This window comes from Epinephelus lanceolatus, chromosome 9 (genome assembly GCF_041903045.1).
Source record: "Epinephelus lanceolatus isolate andai-2023 chromosome 9, ASM4190304v1, whole genome shotgun sequence".
Classification (NCBI taxonomy): Eukaryota; Metazoa; Chordata; class Actinopteri; order Perciformes; family Serranidae; genus Epinephelus; species Epinephelus lanceolatus.
Window position 1 is genome coordinate 42177278 of NC_135742.1, and position 14964 is coordinate 42192241.

At 38.7% G+C, this 14964-nt stretch overlaps 1 protein-coding gene across 4 annotated transcripts in view; it reads left to right on the top strand.

The window, feature by feature from the left end:
- pdzd2 (PDZ domain containing 2) overlaps nucleotides 1–14964 on the top strand; it is a 116975-nt gene that overhangs the window by 74115 nt on the left and 27896 nt on the right. For all 4 annotated transcript variants that reach the window (XM_033620026.2, XM_033620027.2, XM_078170972.1 and 1 more), the window contains exons 11-17: nucleotides 4764–4878; nucleotides 5006–5079; nucleotides 5882–6104; nucleotides 7677–7794; nucleotides 8554–8686; nucleotides 8939–9026; nucleotides 9213–9316. In XM_033620026.2, coding sequence (XP_033475917.2) covers nucleotides 4764–4878; nucleotides 5006–5079; nucleotides 5882–6104; nucleotides 7677–7794; nucleotides 8554–8686; nucleotides 8939–9026; nucleotides 9213–9316 — 855 coding nt within the window. The remainder of the gene's footprint in view (nucleotides 1–4763; nucleotides 4879–5005; nucleotides 5080–5881; nucleotides 6105–7676; nucleotides 7795–8553; nucleotides 8687–8938; nucleotides 9027–9212; nucleotides 9317–14964) is intronic.

A 14964-nucleotide genomic window follows, 5' to 3' on the forward strand; every position in this document is an offset into this window, starting at 1 on the left:
GGTGATTATTGTTCAACATGTTTGGACATTACTTGTGGTGTCCCCCAGGGGTCCGCATTGGGCCCTAAATTGTTTATTCTTTATATCAATGACTTATGCAATGTATCAAAAGTATTAAAACTGGAGTTATTTCCTGACGATACAAATACTTTTTGCTCTGACAGTGATTTGCAAGTTTTAATGCAGGTGATCAATTCAAAATTGAGTAAATTAACAGTATGGTTTGATAGAAATAAATTATCATTGAACCTGAACAAAAAAAAGACTGATACTTTTTGGGAACTGCAGAACTAATACATGGATAAAGATTCATTTGGATTGGTTTAACATTGAAAGAGTTAATGACATCAAATTCCTTTGGGTGACAATAGATGCCTAAAATCTGCCGAAAATCAGATATTAAGCATGTACAAACCAAAGTATCGAAAAGTATTGCAGTATTAAATAAAGCAAAGCAGGTCCTGGATCACAAGTCACTCCACATTCTATACTGTTCACTAGTTCTTCCATATTTAAAATACTGTTAAGTGGTTTGGGGCAACAACTACATAAGTACAATACATCCATTAATTATTTTGCAAAAGACAGCAATTCAGATCATTCATAGGGCAGGATATAGGGATCATACAAACTCATTATTCTTATAGTCAAAACTCTTAGAATTTAAAGATCTTGTGGGATTTAAGACAGCACAAATACTATTTTAAGCAAAAAACAATTTACTGCCAGGAAATATTAAAAACAAATATTCATTGAAAGGCAAGGGGGTTATAACTTAACTCTGTCTGTGCATATGACAAGAAAAAGTTTTTGTATTTCCATCTGTGGAGTGAAACTATGGAACCATTTGAATGTGAAGCTCAAGAAATGTCCAAACATAAACCAGTTTAAAAAGAGGTATAAAGAGATGATTTAGTACCATCAGTTTTGTGTATGCATGTGTATGTGTGAGTATGTATATATGCATAGTTTGTGTGTGTGTGTGTGTGTGTGTGTATATATATATATATATATATACATAGCTTGTGTGTATGTGTATAGTTTGGGTGTATGTACATAGTTTGTGTATATATACATAGTTTTTTTGTTTGTTTGTTTTTTATATTAACCCTTTAATCACCAATAAGTGCATACATACAGCCAAATACAAAGTCAACAAGCAAGCAATGACACTGGAGTGATGTCAAGTAAATGTGAAAGTAAGAAACCAACAACAATAGTATGGATAACAATAAATAAAAAAAACATATTTAAAGACAAAACAAACAAAAACAGATAAATTTGGGGAGAAACCACAGACTGTGAGAGACAAAACAACAAAAATTATTTTCCTTCCCCTCCCTTCCCTTCCCTTAGCTACACAATTGTGTTTACTTTTTTATCCGTATTATATTGTATTGTATTGTATTGTGGCATCAGCTCACCGGCAAAAGGACAGTGCTGAGAATTGTTGAATATATTTTATCAAATTGTTCAAGTTGGGTTTTTTTTTGCAAAGCTGATAGTTTTTCCAGTGATATGTGTTGTGTTAGGAGATCTGACCATTGTGAGATATTGACTTTTTCCTGTTTTTCCAGTTAAGTAGTATTGTTTCCTTGACGATAGTTAGGGCCACAAGAAGTGGTGTTATGATTTGGTTTGGACATATATCAATTGTATTTAGATCACCAAGTATACATAGAGAGGGGGATAATGGAATGGTAATGCTAAGCAATTGGGATAGTGTGGTGATTACTTGTTGCCAGAAATGTTGTATTGGTGGACATGACCAGAGTGCGTGGAGGTAGTTGTCAGTTGTATTAAGTGTACAATGAGTGCATTTGTCTGATTCAGATAATCCCATTAAATTCAAATTCCAATTAAAATTTTGTTATTAATGTGTCCAGTGTGTTAAACCATTTTACTGTAGGTTAGATTGGGATTCTTGGCAATACCATCATCTTTATTGTTGCTATGCGTCCTATAATGGAAAGTGGTAGTGTCATCCATCGGTTTAAGTCATCTTCTATTGTTTTTAATGGTGTGAAGTTCAGGTGGAATAACTCTGACAGCTCGGAGGAGAATTTTGTGCCTAGATAGGTGATGTTACCAGTAGTGGGTGGTAAATGGGGGATTTGTGGCATAGTATGAAAGCTATCTCCATTTATTGGTAAGGTGGTGGATTTATTCCAGTTTATTGTGTAATCAGAAATATTGGAGTATGTATTGATGGTTTTGATAAGTTCTTGGACTGATCTGTCTGGGTTTTGTATGAATAAAAGTATGTCATCTGCATCTTTGGTCTGGGTGAATTAGTGTTGAAATTACTGATTCAGTTCGGGTTGCTAGTGCTTTACTAATGATTTTGATATCGGTGTTTATTAAAGAAATATAACTTGTGCAGTCAGTTGGATCCTTATTTGGTTTGAGTAAAACTGAGATTAGTGCTGTGTTCATATGATAAGGGATGGATTTGGTTTTTTTTTAAGTCTCGTCTGCCATTAGTGAATAGTGGTGAAAGTGTTTGCCAAAAGTGTTTATAAAATTCAGTGGGAAATCCATCTAGTCCGGGGGCTTTATTATTTGACATGTTTTTTAGTGCTTTTTCATATTCTGTGGATGCTAATGGGGAGTCTGCTTGGTCATTAGTTAGTGAGGGTAGTGTGATGCCATCTAAAAAGTTGTCTATTGCTGTTAAGTTCTTTTTCTTGTTGTCACTGTATAACTCAGAGTAGAATTTTCTGAAGATGTTGCTTATAATTTGCGGGTCGCTAGTAATGTTCCCTGTTGAATCTTTGACAGTTGAGATAATTGATTTTAAGCTGATTTGCTAAGTATTTGCTGGATTTATCATTACATTCAAAATGACTATATCGTAGTTTCTGTAACATGAATTGTGTCTTTTTATTGATTATATTGTTGAGTTGGAATTTGGCTTCTCTAATTTCTGTTAGTATTTGTTCTGTGGGGTTGGCTGCATAGGAATTGTGTAATTGTTTGATTTTTTCCTCCAGTTTGTTTTCTTCTTCTTGTTCTTTCTTTTTTTTTATCTTGAGTATGAGATGATTTTTCCTGTTAGTATACACACACACACACACATATATATATATATATATATATATATATATATATATATACACTTAGTATTTTATTTCTGTTTCTGTGCAGCACTTTGGAAACCTCCGTTTGTAAAATGTGCTATATAAATAAAGTGGATTGGATTGGATATACATAGTTTGACAAAGCTAAAAATATCTCTTATGACTGGATAAGGATATAAAGATAATATTATTTTAATATTATTATTATAATATTATTTTTAAATAGGATATATATATATATATATATATATATATATATATGGACTTTTAAAGTATTTTCATAATTATTTACACCCTAGGAAAATCAAGTATTGTACAGCTTTAAATTAATAGAGAGCTACATAATTGACTATTATTGATATATGGAGAAGGGGGGGACTAAATAAGTTTGTACTTCCTCCCACTCCCAGGAACCTGTTTTGGTTTATTTGCTACTTATATGTTAAAAATAAACTGCTACCAGCTAACTAACTAGCTAAAAAAACTAAACTATATGATTTTTCTACATAAGCTACAAAATCTATAAATCAAGTCTAAAAACTATTAAACTACACAGTTCTTACTTTCTTTGATATTTTTTTGTCAGGTAAGTAGTGATGATTTCTGGGTAATATGTATGTTGATGTTGTCCAATGTCAAGTCTCTATTTGTATAATGACAATACATGCAAGGTAGCGTGCACTAGGGCCCATCATAATAGTGTGCACTGGGGCCCGTCATAATTTTGTTACACCACTGACCACTACATCTGTTTACTAACACAATTGCAGTTACAAATGAGATAAATTCATTAAGTGCAACACTTAAAAGAGCATTTTCTGTCATGACCTACGTCAGAGTTTTGTAGATAGCTGGGGGCAGGACAAAATTTGACAGACGGCCGCCTCTTAATTCTCTATACAGGAAAACCCTGTATTAGGTAGCATGAAATGTAGGTTTGTAGGGCAGAACCTCTGATCTTTATTATCCCCTTCTCTCTTGTGTCTCACCAGAAAACAAAATCCCAAAAGTAATTGTCTGGAAAAAAACAACAACAGAATCAATAAACACTGACTGCTGTGACTTTGTTAGTCCTTTCAGACATTAACGCTAGACCTACCAACTGGTAAAATTTACCTGCAGCTGTATTTTAACTGTGTGTTGCTTTGTTGCCCAGTCTGTGACTTTTTCTTAAAGTGTGTCATGAAGCACGCTTTATTGTTACGAATTCTCAAGATAAAGCCAGATTTTTTTAAAAAAAAATGTCCACTTATACCTAAAAGAAACATGGATTCATTTTCCCACCATTCATTTTGCACATTTAGATAAACATTTTATGCTGCTGTGGCAAAGCATTTTGTCAACTATGTGTGATAGAGCAGCATCATAGGTCATAGGCTAACCTTCACTATGGACAAGAGAAAAAGATTTATGGATGTACATCAGGCATTAGACATTTCCAGTGCAAGTTTATTATTATATATTTCTAGTAATATTGTCACTACAGCTGTGGCATCTAGTTATACACCCATGTGTGGTAGAGTGATAAATAAATGGGTGATGAGGTTCATTATTTTATTCTACAACATCTTGTACCTCAAAAATAAATGCATTCCAGTAGCAGGTCAATTTAACCTGTTCACAGTTTTAGGTGTACAGCGACCCCCGGTGGTTCTAGTGTTAATTGAGATCTAATTTCTACAGGGCCTAGGATTCAGTATTGTTGGTGGGCAAGACTCAGCACGTGGTCAGATGGGGATTTTTGTCAAGACCATCTTCCCTCATGGAGCTGCAGCAGCTGATGGACGACTGAAAGAGGGTAATCACTTCTTTCATTCTGTGTTACTGAATGGAATTAAGAGATTATGTTGGAAAGTAAAATGTATCATAAGAGAAACTGTGCTCAACATTTACATTTGATGCTAATTTTGTGCTTCCCTGTGAAGGAGATGAGATTCTGGAGGTGAATGGAGAGTCTCTGCAGGGACTCACACACCAACAGGCCATCCAGACCTTCAAGGTAAACTGTATGATTGAAGATAAGTTCTGTTGAACAGTGTTGTTAAAGCTGTAGTCGGTAACTTTAAACTTCTTTTTGTCAGATTTGCAGAAACTGCCACTGTGTCCACACAGTATTACAAGAGACAGATCTGTCTGTCTGTTTGTGACCCGACCGCCATATTGAAAAAACAGTCAAGTGAAACCCAAGCACTGCAAACACCAACTTTCTTATTTTACCACTAAACTGTCACACAATTTGATAAGCGCTGTCTAGTTTGAAAGTTGGACAGCAGTTCACAAGCACTGATTGACATGATTGACATCTGCGTTAGAGGCTACTCAGCTCTGATTGGTTGTTTTGCATGAGCCGTGGTAGATTCTTGCAAATGTCATTAGAGGAGGAACATGACTTTTTATTCACAAGTTATCTGTCTCATGCACTACTGTCAAGATATAGTAACAGTTTAAGCAAATTTGTCAAAAAGTTATTTTCATTAAGTTCCCAGGTGTAGCTTTGAATCAGACATGAAAAGCTGAAGAAAGTCAAACTTTTACATTTTTTCATTATTTATCGAAATGAAATACTGTATGTATTTCCTTCAGACAAAAGAATGTTTTTGACTAATTTATTAAGTTTCTTTTTTTGCTCACAGTGTGGGCAAGTGAACTGACTTGATCATGTCTTTGGGTGAAAAGACCAAGGACTTGTTGAAATAAGCATTTTTTTTAATTTTACTCTTTGCATTTTTTAAAGGTTTAAACTAAGACCATTTTCATATTTTCTTCCCTAATGTTGTACCTGATTTTTATTCTTCCAACAGCAACTGAAGAAAGGTGTTGTGACACTGACGATTCGAACTCGTCTGCGCAGTCCCAGCTTGACACCCTGTCCAACCCCCACCCTCCTGAGCCGCTCCAGCTCACCCAACTCCAACACCAGTGGAGGAACACCTGTCCCCTCAGGGTTTGAAGAGGCTGATGGCCACAAGGGCCCCGGTCCTGGTCCAAAAGACTGCATCATCATGGAAGTCACGCTTAATAAAGGTTGGCTGTCTTGATGGAGAACCCCAAGATACATTCAGATAGCAGCCCTTGGTTTTCGCTTCACTTCTTGTTTGGAGAGGTCCTGCTGGTGTCTGACACAGACAAACAGTGAATTTGTGTTGTATTTATACACATGTCAAACCAACAAGCAGTATCACAAGATGCATCACAAACAGCTAAAATCAATCACAGACATAAAGACAGTGGAGCTGTAGAAAAAGCACTGATCTTGGGTGATCAGGTCTGGCTCACAGACAGAGTTCCAGCTGATCCCAAAGGTGTTGGATGGGGTTCAGTGAAATTCTTCCTAGGAACTAGGAAACTAGAAAACGGAGCTGGCATTTTGTCATGTTGAAACAGAAGTTGGAAGAGCGCTATTACAGTCATAAAATGTCTCAAAAAGTTTTGAAATAAGAAAAACTATTTTCAAGGCCTGAATATGGTTTGGAAGAATATTTTGGAACAAAAAATTAAATATGCATTGTTTTGGTTTAGGTTTGATATCTGTTCATAAAAATCCCCAAACATGTCTGACATTATGTCAAATACATCCCTTATACAACTAATTTCAGATCTAGTGCTGCATGACTGTTGAAACGTCATTAGTATCAAATAATACACATAGACCAGACTGGGATCATTTCATCACCAAGGCCACACCCCCTTTTGGGAAAGAAACATGCTGTCACATTAGGAGAGAAACAGGAAAATGGCAAAAAGTTGTTGTGTAGCAGGTTTACCAGGGCTTACACATCAACATCTGAGGCACATAAGATATGTGAATATTCACTGTCAGTGTGGTAAATTGCTAAATGATGCTGATGACAGTTACTACTGATGGATGGATAGCCTAAGGATAAATAGCGATTCAATCACATATTCATATTTGATTGAATCTCTAAGTATCGTGATCTGGACATCTATAATATCAGGCCACCATGTTGGGTCATTGATCCACTTGGACCTGGGAAGACTGAAGGGACATGACACTGATCAACCTTCATTTATTAAGGCATGTATACGCTTAGGTTCAGGCAAGATCACGAATCAATTATTAGACATAAATGCACACAAACATGTCAAAATTATAATCCAAACAGATGTCAAATTGCATTGACATCTATATGATTTTCAGTTCTCCCTAAAAGGGGCGGGGCCTTGTTGTTTTGCTAAGTGACTGTATGTGCCGCTCTGGTCTATTGGGCATATGCAGCTATTTGAATGTCTAATGATTGAGTATAGATAAGTAGCACTAGCAGTTTGCTTATCCATAAATACCTGGGAAGTGTGTGTTTAATAATGTATGGCTGTATCACCATGTAGGCCCAATATTATGGAAAAGTTTAGAAAATTCATTGGTAAAAATGTGCAAGAACCCTGCGATTTAAATATCATTGTAAGCTGTAGATTTTGATGAGGGCAGTACGTCCTCATGCTTTTGTATAGTGAATTCATGACTGCTTGTTGTGGCTGTAATAATATCCCAATATGAATTACATATGTGCGTTAGCTGTCAAACTTTAGACAGAGGTCTTGTACGATTTTTGCAATGATGGCTAATTTGTTTTTTAGAGCCTGGTGTTGGTCTTGGGATTGGGGTTTGCTGTCTGACCCTGGAGAACTCTGCTCCTAGTATCTACATCCACAGCCTGGCACTGGGATCTGTTGCAAAGATGGACGGCAGGCTCAGGTACAAACATCAGGGTCATCTTTGAATTGAAACTGGTGGATGCAATTGAAGTTAATATGAAGCCACACTGATGCCAAGATACTAGATAAGCAGATTATTTTCATATGAACTCATTGATTGAGAAGTATTTTATTGGTCATGTGATAGAATGCTCAAGGGATGATGTTTTTCTGAAGGCCGTTGCAGAAGTTAGCATGGCATCGTCCGGATACTTACACATTTTGTTCAACAAGATAATCTTCACAAATGAGCATCATTTTCATGATTATGGAAGCCTAAATCCAGTCGCCAGAATTAAATAGCTAACATTAGGCTATAAACATACTGTCGCATAATCTTACGTCACCACCATAACAAGACTGTGAAGCTGTTTTGGGTGCAGCTCAGCATGATGACGTTCTGTAGTCTCATTTAGCCACTTCTTAGCAACTGCCTTTTTAAAGATACATAGAAGCTTCAAAGTTCACAAGTGGGATATTTACTGACATATTTTATCTTGTAAAACAAACCATGAAAATCTCTTCAGCCTGTGATAACCACAGACCTTCTTTCAGGCATCTAACCAAAAACCCATTCAAAGAACCTGCTGACTCAAAGACAATGGAACCATGTGTGATAAAATGCTAACTCAGTTATGGGTTTTAGGACTCATTCCCGGTGCACTCTATGTTTACATATGAATGTACATGTGTGCATTTAAGTTGGGTCAAAGAGAGGTCTTTGATAGTGTTGTGCTAATGCCTGTGCTCCTCTGTGCAGTCGTGGAGATCAGATACTGGAGGTGGACTCAGTTAGTCTCCGTCACGCTGCTCTAAGTGAGGCCTATGCCATCCTCAGTGAATGTGGCCCTGGACCTGTCAGTCTCATTATAAGCAGGCACCCTAACCCTAAGGTAAGAGGATGTCTGTCTCTTTTTTATAGATTCTTCAACATTTTCAGGCCAAGGACCCCTTGGCTCAAACAGCGATGGAATAGTGACCCCCTACTACACATATTATATAAAACTGAGTTGCATATTAAACTGGCAGATGGATATGGATGAAGATGCCTTAATTACTGTTGTGTTTGTTTGTTTTTTTGTAGTTGTCAGCGTTGTATTGTTCCAGCTTTGATAAAGCTCTTGCATCTCATTGTCTTTTTTCAGGTATCAGAACAGGAGATGGATCACATCATAGCTCGATCTACACACAGGGACAAAATGAGCAAGAACAGGCACTCGTCTTACTCCCAAGGTGTGACTTTTTTTTTTTTTACCTGCAGTTACATTTTTTATTTTCTCTTCTTTTGTTTACTCCTGCACTGCAGTCATTTTACAGGTGTCCAGGTTACAATATGAGCACCATATTTCAGCTAACTGTTGAAAGAAAGTTCAGCAGCATGGCTCGGGGTATCTGATCTGTCTTGCTTGTAATCTGTAGGTGTGTCCTGTAAGAGTCCCTACCCAACAGCAAAGGACAAGCAGGGAGAAGGTTCCCCTGCTCTCAGCTGGACAATGAAGAGATTCCTGGAGCCGGCCAGTAGGGTAAGTTTTCACACAACACTGTATTATTGCTTATTTCGTACACCCACAATGCTATGTTCAGTTTTATTGCTCTTAAAGCCAAGTTAGGCAGAAATCTGGAGAAGGCAAAAAAAATATTAATACAAATACATTAGTATTAATCGCTCACCCAGGCACTCACTGAGCCCTCATTCCAACAAAAAAACAACCTGTGACTTGGGATGATAGAGGACATACTATGTGCATAACTTCTGCTCTGAAATAATAATAATAATGATAATGATGATAATAATAATAGTGGTATTATTATTATTATTGTTATTATGAATAGGTTTTTCTGATCCCAAATAATAACAGCATTCAATTTCTGAAAAAAGAGTAACAATGGAATATTTATTGAGAAGCATTCATATAAACAGTTTTATTACTGTTAGGTATATCTCACTGACGCACACTTGTGTATCCTGTAGGCCTAACAAATGTGTTTGAAGATTTTTGTCCGCATAAAACATTCGAAAAAATTTGATTTCATTTAACATGTTTAGATCCAGTGACTGTTACACTGGGTATTGGTACTCGATACCTTTGATGTATTTGATCCTTTCTGCGCTGGCAGCCTGATCCTAGACCTGGTCTTCCCCAAGAGGATTTTTAATGTCAGACACTCAGTTTCCTGCATTCTGCACCAGTTTGGGTTATTAAATGTATAAAGTTCAAAGTCCTATGCTTCTCTCAAAATATATGTAAAGGGAAAAGAGTCAATTATAGTAATCAGTTGCATCGGTTATATTGAAGATGAAAATATCTGATAAGAGACATGGGCAAAATGTTTGATCTGTCAAAAGAAACTGTTTGGTAAATTTGGAAGAAGCTAGATAGGGAAGGTTTTATGCAGGAATCCTGAAATTAAACCTTTTAAGAACAGGAGACGTTTCTATCCAAACAGGACTTGGGGGGGGGGGGTTAACTCTTTTAATGTTAACTTTCATGGTTCTGGGGAGGCTACTATTGATTTCTCGCAGCGCATCGTCAGAAGAAGAATTCCTGGGGGTGTAGCCATCCTCTGGCACAAAAGGTATGACCCAGTGGTCAGTCAGTACGTTTACATGCACAGTTTAATTCCACTTTTAATCGGAATGAAAGGCCATTCCGATTAAAAGTGGTCATGTAAACGGTCATTCCGATTGAAAAACGGTCATTCCGATTGAAAATTAAATCCGATTAAAGGGGGTGGTTTATTCCGTTCGTCATTCCGAATGAAAGAATTTTGTGTGCATGTATACACTCATTCCTCTTTAAGTTCATTCCGGTCTTTCTGCGCATGCTCGTTTCCTTGCCCTTCTGGCGCGATGACGTATATAGCGCGCATAGCAACGGGCTGCATAGCAACGGGCTGAGATAGAGCAGTCGGACTTGTTGCACTCACCGGTTTCCATTCGCCACAGCACGGTCTTCTACCTCCCTTCTTCGACCTTCTACCTCCCTTCTCCTCCTCAACAGATGAAGCATTAGCAGAACAAGGTTGTTGTCGTACTGCTGCTTCAAGAATATAAGCAAAACAAGCCCGAAAAAGGCACTAAGAACGGCGTCGTCAAGCATCTTGTTATCCGGAGCATGGACTACAGTGTTTTCTTCCGGTAAACGTAAACACGTAACATCCGCCCCGCCCCCTATCCAATCAGAAACCTTCCCTGCCCCAAACCTTGCACAGACCTGAATAAAGGCGATTGAACTGATCTCCCATGTAAACCCTCATTCGGAATGAATATTTCCCATGTAAACTACCTGGAAAAACTTTAATTCCGAATGATTTCATTCAGATTTATTTCATTACAAATGAGAAGCCATCATGTAACCGTAGCCAGTGTCATCCAACTCAAAGCAGACTGGTGCATTGGTGTGCAGATAAAGATGAATAACAGTGAGTTTGTCGTCTTGAATGTGTACTCACCATATGAGTCCAGACTCAATGAAGATGAATACCTGAACAGACTTGCTTTTATTAACTCTTTCATTTCTGAGAACCAGTCCACGAGCATCTTTGTTGTGGGTGACATGAATGCTGACCTGTCAGATAGTAAATAATAATAATAATAATAATAATACATTTTATTTATATAGTGCTTTTTACAGCTCTCAAAGATGCCTTTCATTTAAAACAAAGAAAAGAAGTACATACATATAAGTGCGAAGAGATAAACAAGACAAGGACAAAATACAACAACAAGGTGCAAAAGCATAGAGCAAAACAAAGAAAAAAAGAGGGGTACATGAGAAACAGAGAACGAAAAGCTAATGTTTAAAGCTTAAAAGCAGATTTGAAAAGGTGGGTTTTGAGGAGTGATTTGAAGGTGGATGGATTTGGACAGTCACGGATGTGTATAGGGAGGGTGTTCCAGAGGGAGGGGGCGGCTATGAAGAAGGCTCTGTCGCCCCAGGTTTGCTGCTTGGTCCTGTGTGGAGGTGAGAGGAGGTTTTTGTCGGATGATCGAAGGTTGCGGGAGGGAGTGTGGTGGTGGAGCATGTCCGTGGCGACCTGGCTGTGGAGGGCTTTGTGGGTAAGGAGGAGGATCTTAAAGTTGATTCTGTACGGGACAGGGAGCCAGTGTAGGTTTTGCAGGACAGGGGTTATATGTTCACAGGAGCGGGTGTGGGTGAGGAGGCGGGCAGCAGAGTTCTGGATGTACTGGAATTTGTTGAGGACTTTGGATGATGAGCCGTAGAGGATGCTGTTGCAGTAGTCCAGTCTTGAGGTGATGAAAGCATAGATGAGAGTTTCAGCGGCAGAGAAGGAGAGTAATGGATGGAGACGGGCAATATTTCTGAGGTGAAAGAAGGCAGTTTGGGTGAGGCGGCTGATGTGATGTTCAAATGAGAGGTTATTGTCGAAGATGATACCAAGGTTGCGGATGAATGGGGCCGGAGAGAGGGTGGTGTTGTCGATGCTGAGGGTGAAGTTTTGTGCTGATGTAGAGAGGGATTTTGGGCTGATGAGTATTATTTCAGATTTGTCACAGTTCAGTTTGAGGAAGTTGGTTTGCAGCCATGATTGGAGTTCAGTCAGACAGTTGGTGAGGGTCGAGCGGGTGGCTGGGATGATGGATTTTGTGGAGATGGAGATTTGGATGTCGTCAGCGTAGCAGTGGAAATGGAGACAATGACGAATGATAGAACCAAGGGGGAGTAAGTAGATGATGAAGAGGAGAGGACCAAGCACCGAGCCCTGAGGAACACCTTGAAGCAGGGGGACGGTGGAGGAGGTGCAGTTGTTGACATGGATGAACTGATGTCTGTCGGTGAGGCATGATTTGAGCCATGATTTGGGGGTTGCTGAGTTGAGTGTAAATGGTTTCGATCTTTGATTGAAAAAATGCCAGAAAGGAGTTGCATTTGTCAGTTGTGATGGAGGACAGGGTGTTGTCGCAGGGTTTGAGGAGTTTATTGACAGTGGAAAAGAGAGTCTTGGGGTTATTGGAGCCAGAGTGAATGAGTTGTGAGTAGGAGTTGGACCGGGTGGCACTGAGGGGGTCTTTGTAGTTTGAAAGGTGGTCTGTATAGTTAGTAGTAGGATAGTAAGTCAATGTTTGCCAAGCATATGGTGCAGCTCTGTGAAGATAACAATCTTATCCTATCTAGCCAAAAGCTCTTGCCTGCTGATAGCTTCTCCTATTAGTGAAGCCTGGCATTCCACATCCTGGCTCGATCACTGTATAAGCACTGCTGATGTCCATGCTAGCATTAGTTCAATGACAATTGAGTATGATGCATCCATGTTTGATCATGATCCCTTTGTTACGATTGTAGAGTGTGACTCTTCCTGACCTATCTCAGGAGGTCCGCTCAGCCTGCACTCCAAAGCTAAACTGGTCCAAGCTCAATAGTGAGAATGTTTTATTATATTATGGGAGGGTAGATATACTGCTGAGTGATGTGTTCTTACCCAAGGACGCCATCTTGTGTACTGATGTGAACTGTAATTGAAGCGCACAACGAGAGAACCTATGTACTATGAATAACTGTATAGTTGGTGCTTTTATTGAGGCCGGTAAACCATGCCTCACCCACCATAATAACAGACAAAACATTATACCAGGGTGGAATAAACATGTGGCAGCCCATCACAATGTAGCCAAGGAGGCCCATAAGGCCTGGGTCCTCACAGGGAGGCCTAAAGAGGGGCCTGTCCTTGACCATAAAAAGTTAACTAATTCTAAATATAAAAATGTAGTGTGTTATGTCAGCAAACATGAACAAGTAATGAGAGCAGACTGATGGCTGAAAAGCTCCCGGGTAATGATGTAACAGGCTTCTGGAAGGAGGCGAAAGCTTTAATACGAGTAACACATCTCTACCTAATACCATAGATGGAGTCTCTGGAGCGGGTAACATTGCTGAGTTGTGGAGGCAACATTATTCTGATTTATTTAACTGTATTAAAAGTGACCCCTTTAAAGTGGGTAATATTGAATCTCATGACTCTGATGGAATATCAGCCAATGAGGTCTACCTAGCTATCTCCCAGTTAGCTGATAACAAGTCATGTGGCTCAGATGACATCTCTGTTGAGCACCTTAAACATGTGTCCCATGGCACACTGCCAGGCTCCATGCTCTCTGTCACTCTTGTTCCTGCAATTAAGGACAAAGCTGGCAAAGTGGGGAGTTTAGATAACTACTGACCTATTGCTTTAGCCAGTGTGTTATCCAAAGTACTGGAGAAAATTTTGTTAGATAGATTAGATTCTTTTCTTCTTACTACAGACAACCAATTCGGCTTTAAGCCCAAGCACAGCACAGATTTATGTATTTATGCTCTAAAAGAGATGGTTGAAACATATACAAGATAATTCTTCTGTTTTAGTAGGTTTTATTGATGCTTCTAAGGCTTTTGATAGGGTAAATCACCATAAATTATTTGTTAAATTGAGTCAAAGGGGAGTGCCTGTTACCATAATTAGGATCCTGGTATTCTGGTATGCCAATCAGAGCACGCTGTACGCTGATGACCTGGCTATTATTTCTCCTAGTAGTGCAGGGTTTCAACAACTGCTGAATATATGCTCTGATTATGGCATTAAATTTAATGTGAAATACAATGCAAAAAAGAGTGGGGTTCTGATCTGTAGGGCTAAGGGGGGCATGGACCTCAGATTTCTATCTTTCTAGCTGTGAGAACAAATTTTATCTGATTGCAGTAAAACTAAGTATCTGGGACATTTCATAACTGATCGACTGCTAGATGATGATGACATGTATGGACAGCACCACTTGTTATATGCACAGGCTAATATGCTGGCTGGGAGATTTCACTGGTGTTCTGACTATGTCAAGTTCACTCTTTTTAGATGTTTTTGTACACCGTTGTATACTGCCCCTTTGTGGGTGAAGTTTAGGAAGGAGAGCCATCACAAACTACGGGTTGCATACAATGACTGTTTTAGGTTTCTCTTAAACAAGTCCAGGTGGAATAGTGCCACTGAACTGTGCATGGCCAGAATTCACAACTTTGAAGCTCTGCTGAGGAACTTGATGTATAAATTTATATGCCGTCTAAACGGGTCAATGAATGGTGTTATCCAGGTGCTGACTAACCCCAAGTTTAGCACTGTCAGATATGGTTCCCAATTTTGGACATATTGGTACCAGTGCCTTGTTCATTGAATTTTTTCT